This window comes from Aotus nancymaae, unplaced genomic scaffold (assembly GCF_030222135.1).
Source record: "Aotus nancymaae isolate 86718 unplaced genomic scaffold, 86718_ANA_hifiasm-v0.15.2.pri h1tg000017l, whole genome shotgun sequence".
NCBI lineage: Eukaryota > Metazoa > Chordata > Mammalia > Primates > Aotidae > Aotus > Aotus nancymaae.
This window is the reverse complement of record NW_026988429.1, coordinates 8,160,950-8,185,340: the sequence shown is the minus strand read 5'-3', so window position 1 is coordinate 8,185,340 and position 24,391 is coordinate 8,160,950. Positions and strand designations below refer to the sequence as shown.

Sequence of the window (24,391 nt, the reverse complement as noted above, 5' to 3'; positions counted from 1 at the left end):
TGAGTTCTTGCCTGATTAGAGTAATATCAGCTTCATAGAATGAGTTAGGGATGAATCCCTTCTCAGTATTTTTGAACAGTTTCATTAGGATTGGTATCAGTTAGTCTTTGTACACCTGTTAAAATACAGCTATGAATCTGTCTGATCCTGGGCTGTTTTTTTCTGGTGGAGATGGGAAAGTTTTTATTGCTGATTCAATTTTATGACTGATTATTAGTTTGATCATGACTTCTCTTTCTTCCTGGTTTTATTTTGGGAGGCTGTATGTTTCCAGGGATTTATCCATTTCCTCTAGGTTTTCTAGTTTTTGTCATTAGAGAAGCATAGAAATATCTAATCTTTGGTATTTCTGTGGTATCAGTTGTAATGTCATCATTATCATTTCTGAATGTGCTTATTTGAATTTTCTGTTTTTTCTTGGCTAATGGTCTGCCAATTTTGTTTATCTTTTCCTATTGCATTCTGAGAATTCTTTACACATTCTGGACACAAATATTTCAGTATTTGATATGCAAGTACTTTCTTAAGTCTGTGTCTTTTTCTGTTATTTCCTTAACAGTGTTTTTTGCACAATAAAGTTTTTTTTTTATTATTTTAAGAAAGAAATTGAGGCAGTAATAAATAGCCTGACAGTTAAAAAAAAAAAAAAAAAAAAAAAACGGGACCAGATGAGCTTTTTTTGATTGGCAGGCTATTATTCCTCTTTGTACCTCTACCACAGGTGCAAAGAAGAGCTGGTAGTATTTCTACTGAAAATATTCCAAATATTTTAAAGGAGGGACACCTCCATAACTCATTTGAGGAGGCCAGCATCATCCTGACATCAAAACCTGGCTGCTATACAACAACAAAAAAAGAAAACTTCATGCCATTATCCCTGATGAACATCAATGCAAAAATTTTCAATAAAATACTGGCAACCTGAATCCAGCAGCAATCAAAAAGCTTATCCACCACTGTCAAGTTGGCTTTATCCCCAAAATGCAAGAAGGTTCGGCATATACAGATCAATAAATGTAATTCATCACATAAACAGAGAACTAAAGACAAAAACCATTTGATTATCTCAATAGATGCAGAAAAGGCCTTCAATAAAATGCAACATCTTTTAATATTAAAATCTCTCAATAAAGTAGATATTCAAGGAATGGACTTCAAAATAATGAGCCGTATATGACAAACCCACAGCCAACATCAGACTAAATGGAAAAAGCTTGGAAGTATTCTCCTTAAAAACCAGCACAAGATAAAGATGCCGTCTCTCACCACTCCTATTCTACACAGTGTTGGAAGTTCTGGCCAGGGCAATCACGCAAGAGAAAGAAATAAAAGCTATTCAAATAGGAAGAGAGGAAGTAAAATTATCTTTGTTTGCAGATGACATGATCTTATATATAGAAAACCTCATTGTCTCAGCTCAAAGGCTTCTTAAGCTGATAAGCATCTTCAGCAAAATCTCAGGATACAAAATCAATTTGCAAAATTTGCTAGCATTTATGTACACTAAAAGCAGGCAAGCAGAGAGCCAAATCATGAATGACCTCCAATTCACAATTGTTCCAAAAAGAATAAAATACCTAGGAATACAGCTGACAAAGGAAGTAAAGGACCTCTTCAAAAAGAACTACAATCCACTGCTCAAGGAAATAAGAGAGGACACAAACAAATGAAAAAACATTTCATGTTCATGGATCAAAAGAAACAATATCTTGAAAATGGCCATACTGCCCAAAGCAATTTATAGATTCCATGCTCTTCCCATTAAACTACCTTTGATCATCCTTCACAGAATTAGAAGAAACTTTTAAAATTCATTTGTAACCATAAAAGAGCCAGTATAGCCAAGACAATCGTAAACAAAAAGAATAAAAGAGACATCATGCTACCCAACTTCAAACTATACTACAAGACTATAGTAACCAAAACAGCATGATACTTGTACAAAAACAGACACATAGAGCAATGGAACAGATCAGAGAACTTAGAAATAAGACTGCACACTTACATCCATTTGATCTTTGACAAACCAAACACAATGGAGAAAGGATTCTCCCTATTCAATAAATGGTGCTGGGATAACTGGATAGCCACATGCAAATGATTGAAACTGGATTCTTTCCTTGCATCTTATACAAAAATTAACTCAAGATGAATTAAGGAATTAAATCTGTAATTAAGGAATCTAAAACTGTAAAATCCCTAGAAGAAAATCTAGGCAATACCATTCAAGACATAGGCATGGGCAAAGATTTCATGATGAAAATGCCAAAAACAATTGCAACAAAAGCCAAAATTGACAAATGAGATCTAATTAAGCCAAAGGGCTTCTGCACAGCAAAAGAAACTGTCATCAGAGTGAACACATAACCTACAGAATGGGAGAAATGTTTTGCAATCTTTTCATCTGACAAAGGTCTAATATCTGAGTCTATGAGATACTTAAACAAATTTACAAGAAAAAAGCAAACCCCATTAAAAAGAGAACAAATGACATGAACAGACACGTCTCAAAAGAAGACATTCATGCAGCCAACAAAAAATGAAAAAAAGCTCAACATCACTGATCATTAGAGAAATGCAAAGCAAAACCACAATGAGATACTATCTCAGGCCAGTCAGAATAGCAACTATTAAAAAGTCCAGAAGCAACAGATGCAAGATTGCAGAGAAAAAGAAATGCTTTTACAGTGTTCGTGGGAGTGTAAATTAGTTCAATCAATGTGGAAGACAGTGTGGAAATTCCTCAAAGATCGAGAGGCAGAAATACCATTTGACCCAGCCATACAATTTCTGGATCTATACCCAAAGAAATATAAATCATTCTATTATAAAAACATATGCATACATATGTTCATTGCAGCACTATTCACAATATCAAAAACATGGAATCAACCAAAATGTTCATCAGTGAAAGACTGGATAAAGAAAATGTGGAATATATACACCATGAAGTACTATGCAGCCATAAAAAGAATGAGTTCATGTCCTTTGCAGAGACATGGATGAATCTGGAAGCCATATCCTCAGCAAACTAACACAGGAACTGAAAACCAAACACTTCATGTTCCCACTTCTCAGTGAGAGCTGAATGATGAGAACACATGGACACATTGAAGGGATCAACACACACTGGGGCATGTCAGAATGAGGAGACTGGGAGGGAGAGCATCAGGAAGAATAGCTAATGGATACTGGGCTTAATACCTAGGTGAAGGGATGATATGTGCAGCAAACCACCATGACACATGTTTACCTATGTAACAAACCTGCACATCCTGCATATGTACCCCAGGACTTAAAAGTTGAGGGGGAAAAATAGCTTATGTGACCTAGGCCTTGGTAATGAATTCTTAAGACATGACACCAAAAGCAATCAATTCATCAAGGTAAATTTTGTTTCTTTTCAGAATCAACTTTTCATTTCATTGATACCTTGTATTGCTTATTGGTTTCAATATTATTTAGTTCTAATCTTTCTTATTTCTTTTCTTCCAGCTTTGGGTTTAGTTTGTTTTTGAGGAATAGGCATACTTTATAATTTGAACTACAAAGTAAACTCATTATATAACACATTTATTGAAATATCTTTAAGCCTTTTACATCATTTTTTCAGTTTTATTTTTAATAGACAAAAGTTGTACATATTTGTGAAGTACAATGTGATATTTCTATAAATATATAGATTGTGGATTAACATATCACTCATCTCAAATACTGCTGTTTTTTGGTGAGAACATTTAAAATTCATTCTTTTAGTAATGTTTTAAAATACACAATATAGTAGGCCCCCCTCATTCACAGAAAATAACTTTAAAGACCCTCAGTGGATGCCTGAAACCTCCTGTAATACCAAACTATACATATGCCTCACGCCTTTTTTTTTTCCTATAAAGAAATACCTACATTAAACTTTAACCCTTTTCCTTAAAGGACAAACTTTGTGACTTTTCTTTTGCATATCTGAAATGCTACCATCAGCTACTCTTGCACTTTGGAGCTATGAGTGTTACTTGGTCTACAACATCACAAGTGGTCTCATAATCCAGACAGCTACTAAGTGACTAATGGGTGAGTAGCATATGTAGCATGGATATGCTGGACAAAATCATGATTCATGTCCTGGGCAAGAGAGTGGAATGAGAGATTTCATTATGCTGCTCAATACATCTTGTAATTTAAAACTTATGAATCGTATCTGAATTTATTTAATATTTTTTAACCATGGTTGACCATGAATAATTGAAACCAAGGAAAGTGAAACCACACATAAAGGGGCCCTAATGTACGTTATTTTTTACTATAGATACCATGGTGTGCAATGGATTACCAGAACCTAATTCTTCCACTCTAACTGAACTTATGTAGCTTTTAATTAATGTTTCCACTTGTCCTGACCACCTATTTTGCCAGCCTTAAGTAACCACTCTTCTACTCTCTCCTTCTATCAGTTCAATTTTTTTTAACTTTGCACATATAAGTGAGATCATGTGGTATTTGTGTTTCTGTGCTTAGCTTATTTTATGCAGTCCACCTAGTTTCATCCATGTTGTTGAAAATGACAGAATTTCTTGTACGTTTAGGACTGAAAAGTATTTCTTTGTGTCTAAATACCACATTTTTAATCCATTCATCCATTGATGAGCACTTCAGTTGTTTTCATATATTTCACTAGGAATAATGCTTCAAAGAGGATGGGAGCACAAACATCTTTTTGACATACAGATTTTAATGCTTTGAGTAGATATACAGAAGAACAATTGTTGGATCATATAATTTTAATTTTTTGAGAAACCTTCATACTCTTCCAAAATGGCTATATTAATTTACATTTCCACCAACAGTATATTAGGTTTTCCTTTTCTTTACATCCTTGCCAATATTTGTGTTTGTCATCTTTTTGACAATAGTCAAATCAACAGGTGGGAAGTAGTATCTCATTGTGGTTTTATTGCATTTCTCTACTAGAGATTTTTACTATTTTTTTCATTTATCTGTTGGTTATTTGTATGTCATCTTCTGAGGTGTCTATTCAGTGTCTTGACTCAATTTTAATAGTGGTTTACTTTGTATTGAATAACTTGCATTTCTTGTATCTTTTGAATATTAGTCTCATTCAATGTATGATTTCTAAAATTATTTTCTACCCATCTATAGGTTTTAATTATCTCTTCACTCAATTATTGCCTCTACTGTGAGACACTTCTCTAGTTTGATGCAATCTCATTTGTCTATTTTTGCTTTTGTTGTCTGTGCTTTTGTGGTCATGTATAAAAAATCACTACCTGGACCAATGTCATAGAGTTTTGTATGGTATGTTTTCTTCTAGTAGTTTTAGTTTCAGATTTTACATTTATATCTTTAATTCATTTCAATTTATTCATATATAAAGGGTAAGAGTCCATTTTTACTCTCTGCATGTGGATATCCAGTTTTCCCAATATCATTTATTCAAGAGATTGTGTTTTCTTGACTTGTCAAAAATCAGTTGAGCATATATGTGTAAGTATGTTTCTGGGAATTCTCTTCAATTAGTCAGTGTGCCTTTGTGCCAGTACCATGCTATTTTGATTATAGCTTTGTAATATATTTTGAAATTTAGTAGTATGATGTCTTTAGCTTTGTTCTTTTTGGCAAAGATTGCTTTGACTATTCAGGGTCTTTTGTGGTTCCATACAGATTTTAGGATTTTTTTTTTTTTATTTCTGTGAAGAATGACATTAGTCATTTTATATAATTGCATTAAATCTGTTATTCACTTTGGGTATTATAGTATGGTCATTTTTACAATATTTTTTCCAATCCATGAACATGGGATGTCTTTTCAGTTTTTGGTGTCCTTTTTTTTTTTTTTAACAAATGTTTTATAGCTTTTTATTGCAAAGTTCTTTCACCTTCTTTGTCAAATTCATTCCTAGAAATTTTTTTTTTGTATGTGTAACTATTGTAAATAGAATTGCTTTTTTATTTCCTTTTTAGCTATTTTATTGTTTGTGTGTGGTAACACCTATTTTTTTATCCTGATATTATGCTGAATTTATTAGTTTGGAGGTTTTTGGTGATGTCTTTAGGTTTTTCTATATATGAGATTATGCTATTTATCTGCAAAGTTTACTCTGTTCTTCCCAATTTGAAAGCTCTTTATATTTTGCTTGTCTGATTCCTCTGAATAGTGCTTTCATTACTATGTTGAATAGAAGTGTTAAAAATGGAAATCTTTGTTTTGTTCCAACTCTTAGAAGCTTTACATTTCCTTATTTAGTATGATATTGGCCATGGGTTTGTCATAAATGGCCTTCATGGTTTTGAATATTTTTTTTTTCTGTACCTAATATATTGACAGTTTTTATTATAAAGGTTTTTTGAACTTTATCAAATGCTTGTTTGCATTAATTGAAATGATAATAGGTTTTTGTCCTTGATTCTGTAGATTTGATAGATCCCATTTGTTGTTTTTTAAAATTTATTTAAAATTTTTAACATATTTAATGATTACAAATGCAAGTTTCTTATGTGCGTATATTGTGTAGTGATGAAGTCTGGTATTTTAGTGCACCCATCACGTAAATAGTGAACATTGTACTCAGTAGGTAATTTTTCAGTGCTTACTTTCCTCTTACCCTCCTACCTTTTGGAGTCTCCAGTGTTCATTATTTCATTGTGTATGGCCATTGGTACACTTATTGTTTAGCCCCTACTTAAAAGTGAGAATATACAGGCAGGGTGCAGTGGTTCATGCCTGTAATCTCAGCACTTTAGGAGGCCAAGATAGGTGGATCAGTTGAGCTCAGGAGTTTGAGAGCAGCTTAGACAACATGGCAAAGCCTTGTCTCCACCAAAAATACAAAAACAAACAAACGACAACAACAAAAAAATCAGATGTGGTGGCACATGCCTGTGGTCCCAGCTACTCAGGAAGCTGAAGTGGAAGGATTGCTTGAGCCCAGGAGGTGGTGGTTGCAATGAGTTAAGATCACACCAATGCACTCCAGCCTGGGTGAGAATGAGACCCTGTCTCAATTTAAAAAAAAATAAAAAAACAAATATTGAGAATATGTGACATTTCACTTTGTTTCTGAGTGATGTTAGGATAATCGCCTCCAGTTTTTTCCTTATTGCTGCAAAACACAATTTTATTTTTTTGGCTGAGTATCATATTATTATGTATGTATATATACATCTTTTTAAAATCCAATTAACCATTGACAGACACATAGGTTGAGTCCATATATCTGCTATTGCAAATAGTGCTGTGATAAATATGAGTACAATTGTCTTTCTAACATAATGATTTCTTTTTATTTATTTTGTTAATAATTTATTTTTATTTTGTCAGAAGTGAAATTGCTGAATTGAATGGTGGTACTGTTGTTAGTTCTTTGAGAAATCTCCATATTGTCTTCCATAGGAGTTGGACTAACATTCCCACCAAAAGTATCATGTTTATTGATTCTTGCAAACCATGAATAAATTCTTCTTGATCATGGTAAAGAATACTTTTAATGTACTATTGACCTCAGTTTGTCAGTATTTTGATCAATATTTTTGCATCTATGTTCATCAGTGATATTGGCTTGTAGCTTTATTTTCTTGTAGTGTCTTTGTCTGGTATTCATATCAGGTTAATGCTGGCTTTGTAAAATGAATTAGCAAGTTTTCCCTGTCTACAATTTTCAAAAGAGTTTGAGAAGATTTGGTATTAGTTCTTAAATATTTAGTAGTAATCAACCATAAAGCCAGCTGGTCCTGGGGTTTTCTTTGATGAGAGATATTTAATTACTGATTCAGTGTTCTTGATTGTTATTATTCTGTTCAGATTTCCAAATTTCTAGAAATATTTAGATTAAATTCATGATTTAATCTTGTTAGGTTATATATTTCTAGAAATTTATCCATTTTTTTCTAGGTTATCCAATTTGTTGACACAATTGTTCCTAGTAATTTCTTATGATTCTTTGTATTTCTGCAAAGGGTTAGTCTGCTAAGGGTTCATCAACTTTGTTCAGCTTTTCAAAAAATCATTTTTGTTTGTTGATCTTTTTCAGGTTTTTGTATTGTTCTTATTTTAGTTAATTCTACTCTGAAATTTATTTTCTTTCTGCTAACTTTTCATTTACAGTTGACACTTAAACAGCATGGGGTTGAATAGCATGGATTTGATAATGTACAGAATTTTTAAATTAAATACAGATAAAAAATACAGTATTTGTGGGACATAAAACCTGTGTATTCAGAGGACAACATTTTGTAACCAAGGGTCCTGCAGGTCTGACTGCAGGATTTGAGTTTGTAGATTTTTGTATACATAGGGGTTCCTGGAACCTATACTCTCTGTATATCAATGGATGATTGCAGTTGGCCTTTTTTGCTTTTTCTCTAGTTTCTTGGGGTATAATATTAGGTTGCTTATTGAGATATTTATTTTTTTAATAAAGGTTTTTAGTGCTATGAATTTTCCTTCTAGAAATGCTTTGCTGCTTCCCATATATTTTGTTAAATTGTGTTTCCATTTTCATTTGTCTCAAAGGATTTCAACATTTCTCTCTTAATTTCTTCTTTGACGCAATAGTTGTTCAGAAGCATATTGTTGAATCTCTATTTATTTTTTATAATTCCTCCTGTGATTGATTTCTTTTTTAAATACCATTGTGGTCAAAAAAAAATGCTTGAAATACTTCAATTTTTAAAAATGTGTAAAAACTTTTTTTTTTTTTTTGGCCTAACATATAACCTATTCTGGAGAATATTTCTTCTGAACTTGATAAAAGAACTTAATAAAAATGTATATTCTGTTACTGTTAGATGAAATATTCTGCCTGTGTTTTACTAGGTTCATTTCACTTAAAGTATACTTTAAATCCAATATTTCTTTACTGATGTTCTGTCTGAATGATCTGTCTATAGTTGAAAGTGGGTTACTTAAATCTAAATCCTCTTCTATCATTATGCTGCAGTCTAGGTCTCACTTCAGATCCTTTTTTTTTTTCTTTTTCTCTTTTTGAGACAGAGTCTCACTTTGTCACTGAGTCAGAAGTGCAGTGGTGTGATCTCGGCTCATTGCCTCCCGGATTCTCAACTCACTGCCTCCTGGGTTCTGCCTCCCAGGCTCAAGCAGTTTTCTTGCCACAGCCTCCTGAGTAGCTGGAATTACAGGCCCTGCTAATTTTTCTACTTTTAGTAGATGGGGTTTCACCATGTTGGTCAGGCTGGTCTTGAACTCTTGACCTTGTGATCTGCCCACCTTGGCCTCCCAAAGTGCTGGGATTACCACCATGCCCAGCCAGATCCTTTAATGTTCATTTTCTATATTTAAGTGCTCCAGTGTTGGGTGCATATCTATTTACAATTGTTATATTTTCTTGATAAACTGACTTCTCTATCACTATGTAATTACCTTATTTTTCTTTCTTTCTTTTTTTTTAATAGATTTTGCCCTAATATTTATTTTGCCTGTTATAAGTATAGCTAGAGGAAGTGTCCCCCTCCTGTCCTTGGTATCTATTTGCATGAATATTTTGTTCTATCCCTTCACCATCAGTCTATAAGTATTCATTAAGGTAAAGTGAATCTCTTGTCAGCAGCAACTTACAGTTACATTGCTTTTTGTTTAATAGCCGTTCTTCTTTTTTTTTTTTTTTAATTGTACTTTAGGTTCTGGGGTATGTGTGCAGATCATGCAGGGTTTGTTGCATAGGTACATACATGGCAAGGTGGTTTGCTGCCTCTCTTCTCCCTTCATCTATACCTGGTATTTCTCCCAATGTTATCCTTCCGCACCCACCACTGTCCCTCCCCTAGCCGTGCCCCAACAGACCCCAGTGTGTAATGCTCCCCCCCTGTGTCCAGATGTTCTCACTATTCAACACCCGCTTATGAGTGAGAACATGCGCTGTTTGATTTTCTGTTCTTGTGTCAGTTTGCTGAGAATGATGGTTTCCAGATTCATCCAAGTCCCTACAAAGGACATGAACTCATCGTTTTTTGTGGCTGCATAGTATTCCATGGTGTATATGTGCCACATTTTCTTTGTCCAGTCTATCATTGATGGGCATTTAGGTTAGTTCCATGTCTTTGCTATTGTAAACAGTGCCACGATGAACATACATGTGCATGTGTTTTTATAATAGAACGATTTATAATCCTTTGGATATATACCCAGTAATGGAATTGCTGGGTCAAATGGAATTTCTATTTCTAGATCCTTGAGGAATTACCACACTGTCTTCCACAATGGTTGAACGAATTTACACTCCCACCAACAGTGTAAATGTGTTCCTATTGGGAAATATCAGTTTGTATGACTGACAGGTAAAGACTTGTTCTTGTCATTTTGTTAAGTGTTTCCTGATTATTACGTGTATCGTTTGTTTCTTTATTCTTTTACTTTGTAGTCTGATAGCTTTCTGTCATAATATGATTTAGATCTTCTCTTTTGTGTATCGTATGCTTTTGCTTTGCAGTTACCTAGAGTATTAGATAATTACAATATACTTAACAGGCTACTCTATGCTGATAACAACTGTGATTGTATATGCAGATTCTATACTCCCCCACCCCTCATGTTTTATGTTTTTGATGTTACAATTACCAATTTTTTATAATTTGTATGTTTTCACAAATTGTTGGAATTTCAGTTGCTTTTAGCTAGTTTTGAATTTTAACCTTAATTCTAGAGATTTAATTGTGGTTTTACTCACTACCATTGTGGTATTAGAGTGTTTTGGATTTGACAATATATTTTTATCAGTTGTTTGTATACTTTCATGTTTTGATATTATAATGTCCTTTCTTCAGCTGAAATAGTCCTGTTTAGCATTTCCTATAATGTAGATCTAATGGTGATATACTCTGTCACCTTCATTTGTCTGATAATGATTTTATCAATATGAAAAATCTTCTCATAATACAATGAAGTTTCCCTTGTACATAATATTTCAGTTTTCTCTTGCTGCTTTCAAAACTCTCCCTTTGTCTTTAAATTTTGACAATTCAAGTATGATGTGTCCTGGTTTTGATCATTGCCATTATTTCTTTGTGTTTTCTGTATCTTTCTCTCCTTCTCCTGAAAACAAATATATGTATGTCGTTTCACTTGATGATGCCTCATATATCTTTAAAGCTATCTTCACTCATCATTCTTTTTCTTCTGCTGATTCAGATTAGAAGATTTTCTTCCATCTGTCTTCTTCTTGTTGAAACCCTCTACTGAATTTTCTAGTTGTTACAGTTTTCTTCAGTTCTGCGGTATCTGATTGGTATTTTTTGTACTTTCTATCTTGCTGAAATTCTTGGATTTTTTTCCTTGCATTGCTTTGCTGTCTTCGGAGGTCATCTTTGTTAAAGCAAACTAAATATAGCCTGAGAAAGACTCTGTACTTCTATATTTGAGTCCCTGTGGATAAACTGTAACCTAACTTAACAGACAAAATTGAAAATCTAATTTAGGAGTATGCGCCTGTAACAATAATTGAGTATTGGCCAATCTCAGCAGCAATACTTCAACCACTCATAGACTGCCAAGTGTTCAAACTGTGCTCAATAAGGCAATGCCAACTTGTAATCAGTCCAGCTGTTTCTTGACCTCACTGTCGATTTCTGAACATCATTTCCTGTTTTTTTTGTCTATAAATCTTCTTCCACCACATGGCCGCCCTGGAGTCTCTCTGAATCTACTGTGATTCTAGGGGTTGCTCAATTTGTGAATCATTCATTGGTCAGTTAAACTCCTTTAAATTTAATTTGGCTGATGTTTTTCTTTTGTCATCTTTATGACCATTATTTTGAGTTCCCTGTTGGGTAGCAGTTTTTAGAGATTTATTTATTTTTATTTGGAATATATTTCATGTCTCTTTCTTTTTCTTCATTTTCCTGTGTTGCTTTCTGCACATTATATAAGAAATGTGGCTCTCCCAATCTTTTCAGCTTGTAGTTGTATAGGAGAATGGTCTCAGCAATCTATCTGACCAGAAATTTTAAGATGCCTCTTTAATCTTTGTGTTTGTCTGAATTGCTTTTTCTGGTTTTGGTGGTCCTCAGAAGATTAAGATGTACAGTGTCCTATCAGCACCCAAAGACTGATAAGGTAGAAACCAGGTTCTCTAGATATAGCTGGAAAGGTTGGAGTATACAATTTTCCTAGTTCTTTCTATCTTCATGGTGAAGCTAAACACAGGTGTTTGTCTCTCACTTTGTACTAAGCTGGGAAAAATATGTGGGGAAAGCCTGTACTCATATTCAGATTGTACCATGTGATCCTGAGGGGACAGCTACTGGAAATTGTTCTATTGTGTGTCCAACCCTTTGTTTTCTGTGGTGTAAGGAGACTCGGAAAGACAAAGTCCCATAGACTGACAGAGTTGGATATTTAAACAAACAGTCTCATGGGTGAAATCTAAAGTCTTGGCCTTGGTGCATGCACGAAGTGTTTCCAGGTAGAATGGATAGACATGGATTTACCACTGGAGTGAGCCAGAGAAAAGGCTTAGCAAGTGCTGAGCTCCTGCTCAGGGTGCTAGAGGGCTACTGTTGTGTCCCTGTATAGCTTCCTAAAGCAAGTTAGAAGCCAAGCCATCAAATAGCCACTAGAAGATTCTATAATATACCCCTGCTGGAAAGAAACATGAAATTGTTTTCAAGCCCTGTCCCTGCATTGCTTTTAGGGGACAAAGCTCCTGAACATGTTTGCATGCCCATTAAAAAAAAACTGCCACTTTTTTTATCTGTAGTCTGGAGAGACTCACATATGCCTAATTTCTTCTGCTCTTGAAGTTGGCGAATTAAGAGCCAAACTATAGTTAGAATGCTGTATGTGTTGTCCAAACCCTCCTCTACACAGAGAGAAGCTGGGTGTTTGGGATTCCTTCCTGATTTTATGTCACATACTCGGGTCCCTGGTCCATGCCTGAGTGTACCTCGCCTTTTTTTGCTGGTTTGATACCAATGTTTTCTTAGTTGATAAGTAGAAGCCTCTTAACTCATTTCTGACTTTCTCTTAGATGGAATTAATCTGTGAATAAATGTTTATTTAGAGTGCCTACTAATGGAGACAGTTAGGAGCCTTCTACTCTGCCATGTTGCTGATGTTACCTCACGACTTCTACTTTATTAATGTCCACAAAAATACTATGAGATAAAGATTATTTTTCCCATTTGATAGACAAAAAATTTGTGACTAAGGAATGTCGAGTCAACTTCCACAGGTTGCATATATAATAGGTGATGGAGTGTATTAGTTAGTTCACGCATTGCTAAGAAGATATACCCAAGATTGAGTAACTTATAAAGAAAAGAGGTTTAATTGGCTCATGATTCTGCAAGCATTATAGGAAGTATGGCTTGGGGCGTTTGCTCAGTTTCTGGGGAGGCCTCAGGAAACCCACAATTGAGGGTGGAGGGAGAAGGGAGAGCAGGTGTCTCATACAGTAGGAGCAAGAAAGAGATAACAAGGTGCAATATACTTTTAAGCAGCCAGATCTCATGAGAAGTAATTTACTATCACAAAGATAGCCCCAAGGAGATGGTGCTAAACCATTATGAGAAATCCACCCCCATAATCCAATCACTGCCCACCAGGCCCCACCTCCAATACTGAGGATTATAGCTCAATATGAGGTTTGGGTGGGGACACATAACTATACTATATCATGGAACATAGTTTATCAACTTTTGACACATTCCTTAGTGTATGTTATAAAACGCTGTCATTTGACTTCATCCGGATTTAAGAATTCTGAATAGTTTCTAAGGTTTTTACTTTTTTTTCCTTATACATTAACATACTTTAGACTAGTAGATTTATAATGCATGGATAAAGAGGTTTGACAAGTAGGACTGAGAGAGAAGAGTGATGATCAGAGAAAATGGATGCCAAATGTATTCCTGTGTTAGTGTCATTGTTACCACACAGGTTTTCATAGTTTCAAAATGCCCAGATTCTAAGCAAGAATGATTGAATCACTTGATTACTTATTAGATATGGTAATTTATAACTCATATGGCAACACTCCACAGTTTTCATAAAACATTTATAGATGATGCGCATAAGCATATGGTTTTCTGTGATAACAGTCAGTTGCCCTCCATGATGGCAACACCCTCAGGCTTTTGCATTAGGTTGACTGAGTGGCCTGACTTTGTAGTGGTTACAGTACTATTTTTTACTCTTCTTAGATAATCAAATTTCCTAAGAAATAATATCAAGTAGAATTATCCATGATCTATGTTCTGCTTTGGACCAATGGAGTATCTTAGAACCAGCTTGTCTGGTTCGAAAAAAGACAACTCAATGATTTTCACAACGATTCATGGTCACTATCTTTCTGATGAGATGGACAGATATACAGGAAATATTGGGATAGATATATTAGGAAATACCTGGGTATAAAAACAACTCCTTCTATTAAGTACTTGATTTTCTGTTCTGACCACTGTGGGCTGTGTGTGAGGAGAAACATACATTGCCTTCACTCCCACCTTTATACTCTGAAATCATATATTCTCTTTATTGCTGGAAGAGAAAAACTCAAATTGTTTTCTGTCATTTTCTATGATTACAAAGAAAAAGGAAAGAAGAAAGGGAGGGAGGAAGAGAGGAATAAAAAAGATAAAATAACCTATGTATTTGACATCCAAACTAACTTATTTCTGGCATACTGATTTAGGCAAGAGTCACCTTCTATCCTGAATTAGAAGGAATTGCTAATTATTATGTCTTTTGAAACATAAATCAAGAAGCCTTGAGAAATCCAAAATCATTACCTGACTACATATGTAGCTGTAATTAATGACTGTCTGTAAAAAGACTTTGAAGATGAAAAGCACTTTAATTGAAGTAACTCTCAATCATATAGAAGCAGGAAACCTAAAGTAAATGAAAATGTGAGAACATGAATGGATTATTTTAAACTAGAAAAACAGGACTTTAAATGTGTGATTTTTTTTTTATCTTGTCTTGGAATGTCGATTAAAGTTACAAAGCTAAAATCAATACGTTAAGTATTCTAAATAGAGCTACAAACATATCCTGTGGGACATAATAAGAACAGCTGCAATTGGTGGTTTGACTATCATCTCTCCTGACCTATCATCTTGAGCCTACATAAAATATAAAAGCTATTTTGAAAGGAATTTGCAGGACTAAAGTTTCTTTTGGATTTTCTCTTCTCCAAAGAGAAGGAGGAATGTGCTCTCTCTTCACAAATGAAGTAAAGTAGATGTTGCTAAGAGAACTGCTCAAAGACATGGGGTGCTTGCAAAATTAAAAAGATGGACATTTTACTCACTGGTTAAAAAACATATAGATCTTTCTATGGTCATTAGGAGGTAAAAAGGGACAAATTGGCAAAAGTCATACACACACACATATATATATATATATTTATAGATGCATAACTAGTCAGTACAACACCAGCAGTAGCCCAGGCTATATATCTGCATTTTGTTTGCAGATCTACCAGGATCTGATTGTATTCCCCCATTTTCTGAGATGAAAATGTATTATATGCTTATCCTGATGGCTGAATGCCAGCTTTCCAACACTATTAAAATAGACAAACTGACATTCACAAAGCAATAAGGAGTCAACAGTGGACCCATGGCTTTTATGTCCACCAGAGAAGTCTGACAATAGAAATTTTGACCTACTTCCCCTTTGAGCTCTGATTAGCACAAGTCTGGCTAGAGAAGACAACAATGGCAGAAAGGTGAAAGAAAAACAAATATTAGACAAAATATATTTCAAATCATTTATCGGAGCAAATATCCCTCCAAATAACTGACCGTAAAATGTGTTTTTCATATAACTTAACACCAATCAAACTAGATTAGTTTTATTTTTATTTCAGAAAGTATACTTTTTAAGATTTTACTTTAGGATATAGTCATATTGTTTTATAAACCATAATGTTATACCTGATCAATAATTTAACCTTATCTCATTACTCCCACCCGACTACTTAGGAATTCGTTCCCAAAATTAGTATTTGCTCTACTTTTTTCCTTTCCACATTATGTGTACTCATTTCTTATAAGTTTGTCAGATGCAAAAGCAGTAATCTCCACTGTTCTGCTTTAACAAGTGGAGGTTTATTACCAGTATGACACATTCACAATGGCAATAAACCTATGTCGCAGAGTGAGTGATCCTTAAAGACTTTCATGATCACCAAGAAAACATCTTCCTGCCACTGCACAGTGGTTGGTGTAGCAACTTCCAGAGGGCAGCCAGGAAGGCATTTCAGAGGCTGACTTTCTGGTGGTCATAAAAGCCATAGGTCCACTGTTGACTCCTTATTGCTTTGTGAATGTCAGTTTGTCAGTTTATTTTAATAGTATTGGAAAGCTGGCACTCAGCCATTAGGATATGCATATAATACATTTTCATCTCTGAAAATGGGGGAATACAATCAGATCCTGGTAGATCTCCAAACAAAATGCAAATATATGGCCTGAGCTACTGCTGGTGTCATACTGACTAGTGATTCTGGTTAGCAGAGGAGGGACTATAAATTACCTTGCTACGAAATCTACACAATGCCTATTTTAAAGAGAAGGAATGTTTCTTGACTATAAAGGCCATTTCATTACCCTAAAGGTTAAGACATATGTTCCTTTCTAAAAGTTTATAATGACAAAGTATTTGGTTTGTGTAAGTAAAATCTTAACAGGTTTTGAAAATTATAACACTAACAAACACCTCTAAATGTTTTATGGACTGGAAGCAACAGCTTGACCTAACTTAATCAATTAAATAATCTGCCTCTTTTAGTCAAGACTAATGTGATTTTGTAATTACTTAACATTAATCAGTTTCTCATTGTATTTGAAGTATTTGAATATTATGAGAATAATGTGAGGTTCTGCTTTCTTGAACAGATTTCATGAGTCACAATCTTAGGATGCTATTTTAAAACAGTAAAATCAACAGAAAAAGATCTAAAGTGACTTAGGGTCACATTTGGACTTTATCACCTACTAACTCTTATAGTCTCAATTAATTCATTAATAATGAAAAGGAAATTTGACACTTTTCACAGATGTGTTGTGAGAATTAGATTAAAAGATTATGTGCTTGTGTGTGTATAAGATAGCTAATCAAATATTAAATCTGTTAATATTCTTATTTTTAGATTTATTTTAAAGTAGCACAAGGCAAGATACCTTTCTTTGAAGTAAAATTTTAATGAGCTGTCTGCTACATGTTTTTTCTATTTGATCTACTCTGGTAGTTTAAATCGATTTCTTCAGCAAATATTTATTGAAAGTCTATGATGGTGCTAAATACAGTAATGCTAGTTACTGTAAACATTAAACAGATGAATTGGAAAATTATTATTTTAAATTGTCATGACCAGGTGTAGTGGCTCACACCTGTAATTCCAAAATTTTGAGAGGCAAAGGCTGGATATCCCTTGAGGCCAAGAATTTGAAATCAGCCTGGGCAACAAGCAAGACCCCTTCTCTACAAAGATAAAATAAAATAAACCTATTAGCTGGAATGGTGGCAAACATTTGTGGTTTTAGCTACTTGGGGGTGTGAGGTGAGAGGATCACTTGAGCCCATAAATTTGAGAATTCAGTGAACCATGGTTGTGCCACTTGTACACCTGCTTGGGTGATGGTGGAAGACCCTATCTCTTAAAATAGAATTCAATATGAAATATATTCATAAATGCTTCTACTATAAAAAAAATTGCTATTAAAAAAGCAAAAGACATAAAACTTAAAAAGTAAAAAGAGATTAATTACAGGCATGAATAAATATGAAAGTTAGAAAAGTTTCTGGAGGCATATAGGCATGAATACAGAGAACATATATATGGGAACTTGTAATTATAGAGAAGGGTAGATGTCTTAGTCTATTTTTGCTGCTTTAAGGCAATACTACAGACTGAGTAATTTACAAATTTACAGAAATTTATTTCTCACGTAGTTCTGGAGGCTGGGAAGTCCAAGACTGGGGTGCCAGCAGTTTTGTTGTCTGTGAAGTTTTAATGTTTGCATACAAGATGGTTCCTTGAACTCTGTCTGTCCTGAAGGAGAAAAACACTGTGCCCTTAATGTGGCAGAAGAGAGAGGGGCAAAAAAGGATCAGCTTTCCATCAGGCTCTTTGATAAGAGCACCTAACAATTCGTGAGGGTGGACCCTTCAATGCTCAATCCCCTGCTAAAGTTCACACTTTCTAATACTATTTCATTGGTTATTAAATTTCAACATGAACTTTAGAGAGGACAAACACATTCAAATCATAGCAGCATAAAAAAGACTTAGAGGAGAGAAAGCCTTGGAGGTAAGGGGAAAACGCAAAATATTCATGACTTTTTTCTGAAGGAGATACGTGGTAGAGTAGTTTAGATGAACATGATATTGAAAGATAAAGTTTGGACAAGAAGATAAAGATCCTGAAATGCTAATCTAAGTGGTGTTTTATATATTTTTTTTCTCATATTAGGCAAGAGGCAGTCAGTCTCCAAGATGGTCTTTAAATTTCCTCCCTGCTCTTATTTACTCTTTTGTTTAGTCCCATTCTACACTGAATTAAGGCTAGCCTTGGGTGATCAATAGTATACAGTAGAATGATACAATGTGACTTTTGAGTCTAGGTCATAAAAGGCATTGTAGTCTCCTGTTGGTATCTTAGATCACTGGCTCAGGGCTAGACCAAAAACGTGGCATGAAAATCCTTAAGGAGTCACATGGAGAGCTGCATGTGAAGAGAAACTGAGGCCTTTAGCCAGCATTCAGAAGATGCGTGTTTCATGAGGGAGCCACCTTGGAAGTGGATCCTCCAGACCCAGTTAAGCCTTCATGTAAACCAAACCAAACAAAAACAAATACTCCACGTCAGTATATTCATAACTGCTAAGACTTAATAATCTATCTGTGTGCTATGTTAAATATGCATGTGTACATATATATACACATACACACACACACCAATGTCAGCTCTAACATTGTATGTTTTTATGTTGTACAGGAAGTTACTGGTAGACAATGAGAATGGAATATCAGGTAAAATTCTTTCTAGGACAGCTTTTTTTTTGGCCCCAGTGAGACCTAGAAAACTATAGTTTTCTCTATATATGATATATATAAAAATATATATATATATTTATATATATATACAATTCTATATCTATATATATTGAGAATAAATATATAGAAGTTGAGAATGAAATAGCATGTAAAATTCTTTCTAGGACAGTTTTTTTTTTTTTTTTTTTGCCCCATTGAGACCCAGAAAATTAGTTTTTTCTTTCTCTCTATATATGTAATTATATATATGCATATTTCATAGGGATATCTATTATTTATATATATAATTTATATGTATAAAATTAAGGCAAATATATATACATCTTAATATCTTATTCTATTTCCTCTTTGGTATTTTGGATCACTGGCTTAGGGAAAGCCTGAAAACAAGGCATGAGAATCCTTAAGGAGTGACATGGAGAGCCGCATGTGAAGAGAAACAGGCCTTTAACCAGCATTCAGAAAGATGCACGTTTCAGGAGGGAAATGTCTCAGTATCTTACTGTATTTTTGATTAATTGGCACCATCTGCCTGGGAAGATATGTGGTACAAAAGGTTGAAGCTACACTTAACATTCAGAGAAAAATGAAAGGCAATGATTAGAGATGGAATCAATGAGAGGGAGAAGGAGGGCTCTCTCAGCCTGTCATAAATTTTTTATTGCTGTTCTCAAGTGTCATCAGTGTCTTGCTGGAAACACATAAGAATGGTAGCTTTAAAAGAGACCAGAAAAAAACAGGGCACTTACTGTTTTACCACAGTTCTTCAGGTAGTCCAGATCCCGGTGAAGGTGGTTAGGTACAATTACGTTAACAGCATATCTGTGCTGATCCTCGAGACATGTCTGGAACCCAGGAAATGCAAGACAATAATGTATGGTGAGCACTAACCTATACAACAGTAGTAAGCCAAGTGGGCATGTATGCATTGTGAGACAGAGAGAAGAAGCATTACTAGTGTTTCCTTCTATCACCTGTGGAAATCTTTCTATCATATAGCTATTATGTGGTCAGTCTTCAACACTAGGTTTGACTGACTCAAAACCTTGGTATCCTTATACCTCCAGAATAAATCCTTGATATTCTTGCAACACCAGTATGATTTCTCTGTTTCCTAAATCCTGGCTATTTTCTAGGACTCAGGTAGCCTTCGATTTTCTTAGTTCTAGGTGTCAGATTTCAGACTCAGTCTCTTCCATAAACCTAAAAATTGTCTGTATTTTTCTATATTTAACATATCAAATGTGATTTTTTAATTTTTAAAAACTTTGCTAAAGCATAAAATGTTTGATAAACATGATGCAAGGTCTCATTGAAATTCATTTGAAAGAGCCCTTTGAAAGTATAAAATAACCATACTTCTTTGATTAGCCACTAAAGCAGTATTTCATATGTGTGTAGAGCTCGATAGGAATGATACTAAGGATACTGGAAAACCAGTGCAGCCGTCATGGTGACACCTCTCCAGCTGTGAGGACAGAAAGAGTGGGATGGAAATGGGCTTACCTCCTTGGAGATTTCAGATGCCTGGCAGCAGCCAGTCTTTGCCCAGAATCCTAGGGGCAAAGAGGAGGAAGTAGCTAAGTAGAAGCCTAATAACATTTTGCTTAAATCATCTGGTTGTAGAATGTGACATGAAATGCTTGACAAATATAGAGTAGTAGGGGACTAGTTAGGAGTAATGAGGGCTTTTAACATCAATAAGAAAAAGAATTCGGCAGAGATCCAAGATGGCTGATGATTAGTAGCTCGGGCACGTACCTCCCAGTGAAAGCGCAAAGAACGAGAGGACGCCACACTTTCAGACGAATATTAGTTGCTCACGGACCACGAGATTCCCAGTGGAGGAGCTCCACGGGTCGCCAGGGCGACTCTTGTGGCCGGCGTGGCGGTTTTGCTGGTGCCTTAGCACGCCAGTTCTTGGTGCAGAGTCCGGATATTCCCGGGCAGAAAAGCACCATCAATCTTAACACCGCTGTTTTGGCCGGCTCAGTGGATTGCTCAGATTTCGGCGCAGGGAATCAACAAGTTGGACGTCAGAGACCCAGTTAGAAAGTCGGTAATTATAAAGACGACAGACGGACAAATATATAATGAAGGGAAGAAACCAGCGTAAAAAGGTAGAGAATACTCAAAATCAGAATGCCTCTCCCTCTACAGGGGATTGCAATTCCTCATCAGTAACGGAACAAGGCTTAATAGATTACACGGGTGTTCCAATAACAGAAGCAGGTTTCCAAACGTGGGTGATAAGAAACTTCTGTGAATTAAAAGAACTTATTCTAACCCAATGCAAAGAAACTAAGAACCTTGAAAAAAGGTTTGACGAAATGTTAACGAGAATGGACAATTTAGAGAAGAATATAAGTGAATTGATGGAGCTGAAAAACACAACACGAGAACTTCATGAAGCATGCACAAGTTTAAACAGTCGAATTGATCAAGCAGAAGGAAGGATATCAGAAGTGAAGGACCAGCTCAGTGAAATGAAACGAGAAGACAAGAATGCAGAAAAAAGGATGAAAAGGAATGAGCAAAGTCTCCAGGAAATATGGGACTATGTGAAAAGACCTAATTTACATTTGATAGGTGTACCTGAATGTGATGAAGAGAATGAATCCAAGTTGGAAAATACTCTTCAGGATATCATTCAGGAAAATTTTCCCAACCTGGCAAGGCAGGGTAATATTCAACTCCAGGTAATACAGAGAACACCACAAAGATATTCTTCAAGAAGACCAACCCCAAGGCACATAATTGCCAGATTTATTAGGGTTGAAATGAAGGAGAAAATACTAAGGGCAGCCAGAGAGAAAGGTCAGGTTACCCATAAAGGGAAATCTATCAGACTTACAGCAGATCTCTCAGCAGAAACCCTACAAGCCAGAAAAGAGTGGGGACCAATATTTAACATCCTTAAAGAAAAGAACTTTCAACCCAGAATTTCCTATCCAGCCAAACTAAGCTTTATGTGCGAAGGAAAAATTAAATCTTTTGCGAACAAACAAGTACTTAGAGAGTTCACCACCACCAGGCCTGCTTTACAAGAGCTTCTGAAAGAAGCACTATACATATAAAGGAACAACCAATATCAGCCTTTCCAAAAATATATCAAAAAGCAAAGAACTTTAACACAATAAAAAATTCACATCAACTAATGGGCAAAACAGCCAGCTAGCATCAAATGCTGGTATTAAACTTATATATATTTTAATTGGATAAAAAGCCAAAACCCATCGGTATGCTGCATCCAGGCCCATCTTACATGAAACAATACACAAAGACTCAGAGAGAAGGAGGAAGATTTACCAATTGAACAGAGAGTAAAAATAAACTAATAAACAAAAAGCAGGAGATGCAATTCTCACCTCTGATAAAGTAGACTTTAAAGCAACAAAGATCAAAAGAGGCGAGGAATGACATTACATAATGGCAAAAGGATCAATGCAACAAGAAGAGCTAACGATTCTATAGATCAACGAGATAGAAAATTAACAAGGATATTCAGAACTTGAACTCAGACCCAGAACAAGTAAACTTAATAAACATTTATAGAACTCTCCACTTCAAATACACAAAACATACATTACCACCTCACACCTATTCCAAAGGTGACTATATAATTGGAAGTAAATCACTCCTCAGTAATCGCATAGCATTTCATAGGTTTAAATTAAATATTGGTTGGCTGTTTGTTTGTTATCTTCTTCCCTTATTCCTTCCTGACTACATCATTAAGTATAATTATCAGTATAAAAGAGGTTTTCAATACCCATTACTAAATTGCATTCTAGCCTGGGCAAGAAAGCAATACTCCCATTCTCTCTCCCTCTTTCTTTTCCTTCTCCCTCCTCCCCATTCTCTCTCTCTCTCTTTCTCTTCCTTTTTTCTCCTTCCTATTCTCTCTCTCTCTTTCTCAAAAAAAAAAAAAAAAAAAAAAAAAAAGAATTCAATTTGAAAAATATCCTAACTCACCTTTGACTACCTTTCCTAAGCCCCCTTTAAGCCAACCCCTATTATTATTTTAAATATAATATTTTATATCATATTTGATACTGGTAATCATATTAGCAACAGCAGTGGAATTGGACAAGTGATTTGTAACTAGAGGTTTGGTAATAAGGGAAGAGGGCCTTTGTCATGAATATCTGTTAAAATAGTACTTACAGGTTTTGTCTTTTTCTCCCTCCTCCCACCCTTCTCCCACTCCCCACCCATCCTCATCACCCTTCCCCCAACCCCAGTCCTGGGCAATCCCCTTCACTTTAATCAGGCAACCCTTTGTGAAATGAAACTGCTTGATGAGAAATGGCAGTTCTACATTTTGAAGAGCAATGGTGTAGACTGCATGTTGTTGTTAGCAGTGGTAGTGTTAGCTATGACATTTCAATCGACTATAACAAGATTTGTCTTTTCTCCCTCCCTGCTCTCCCTTAAAAGGCTCTTGAGGGGAAAGAAGGCCAAATATATCTAGTCTACAAAAGTTTCAGACATATTCACAATCAATATACTTCCAGATTATTTTGTCTATTATTTTCATAGTTTACCTTTGAGTATTGATGATAAAAAAATTATTACCCAAACATCAACTCGGGATGATTCTCTAACCTAGGCTTTGTGGGAGTGAAAAAAAAAGATGCCAGGAACCCTTAGGTACCTAAGTGCACTTTTGTTAACTGAAGTTATTACATTGTTTAGATATTTATGCCCACCCAAATCTCATGTGGGAGGTGGGGCCTGGTGGGAGGTGTTTGGTTCATGGGAGCAGATCACTCATGGTGCTGTCTTCCATAGTGAGTTATCACAAGATCTGGTCATTTAGAAGCATGTGACACCTCCCCACCCACCCTCTCTCTCACTTGCTCCTGCTTCTACCTGCTTCCTCTTTGCCTTCCATCAAAATTGTAAGCTTCCTGAGTCTCCCTAGAAGCAGAGCAGATGCCAGCACCATACTTCCTGTAAAGCCCGAAGAACAATGAGCCAATTAAATGTCTTTTCTTTGTAAATTACTCAGTCTCAGATACTTATTAATCACAATGCAAGAATGTCCTAACACATATGTACTACTTGTATGCAGAGGATCTAAAAGGAAGGAGATATATTCATCAGGAACTGTGTATGTAAAGGGAGATGTGAGCATTGGGATGTTTGCATGGTTGTGTTTGGGGAGGCAGGCAATTTTAGGAAAATAAACAAGCATAAATTGGGCACTGAATAATCATTCCATCATTAAGGTCTCCGGTAGAATTTCAAGGTGGTTGAAATCTTGATGAAGTCATAGATCTTAACCTCACCTAGGTTTTTCATTAAAACCAGTGCCATGTATACACATTAAAAGTTAGAGAAGTCTGTATGTGTGAG

At 35.2% G+C, this 24,391-nt stretch overlaps 1 protein-coding gene across 3 annotated transcripts in view; it reads right to left on the bottom strand.

Moving 5' to 3' along the window:
* LOC135275602 (uncharacterized) overlaps positions 1-24,391 on the bottom strand; it is a 392,966-nt gene that overhangs the window by 5,642 nt on the left and 362,933 nt on the right. Inside the window, exons 2-3 of one of the 3 annotated variants that reach the window (XR_010343208.1) lie at positions 17,923-18,026; positions 3,433-3,544 (exon numbers count right to left, since the gene is read on the bottom strand). Coding sequence is in view for 1 of the 3 variants with exons in the window: in XM_064377796.1 (XP_064233866.1) it covers positions 17,906-18,026 (121 nt within the window). In the remaining 2 variants the exon portion in view is untranslated. Of the gene's footprint in view, positions 1-3,432; positions 3,545-17,905; positions 18,027-24,391 lie in introns of all 3 variants that reach the window. The other 2 variants (XR_010343209.1, XM_064377796.1) reach the window with 2 other exon arrangements.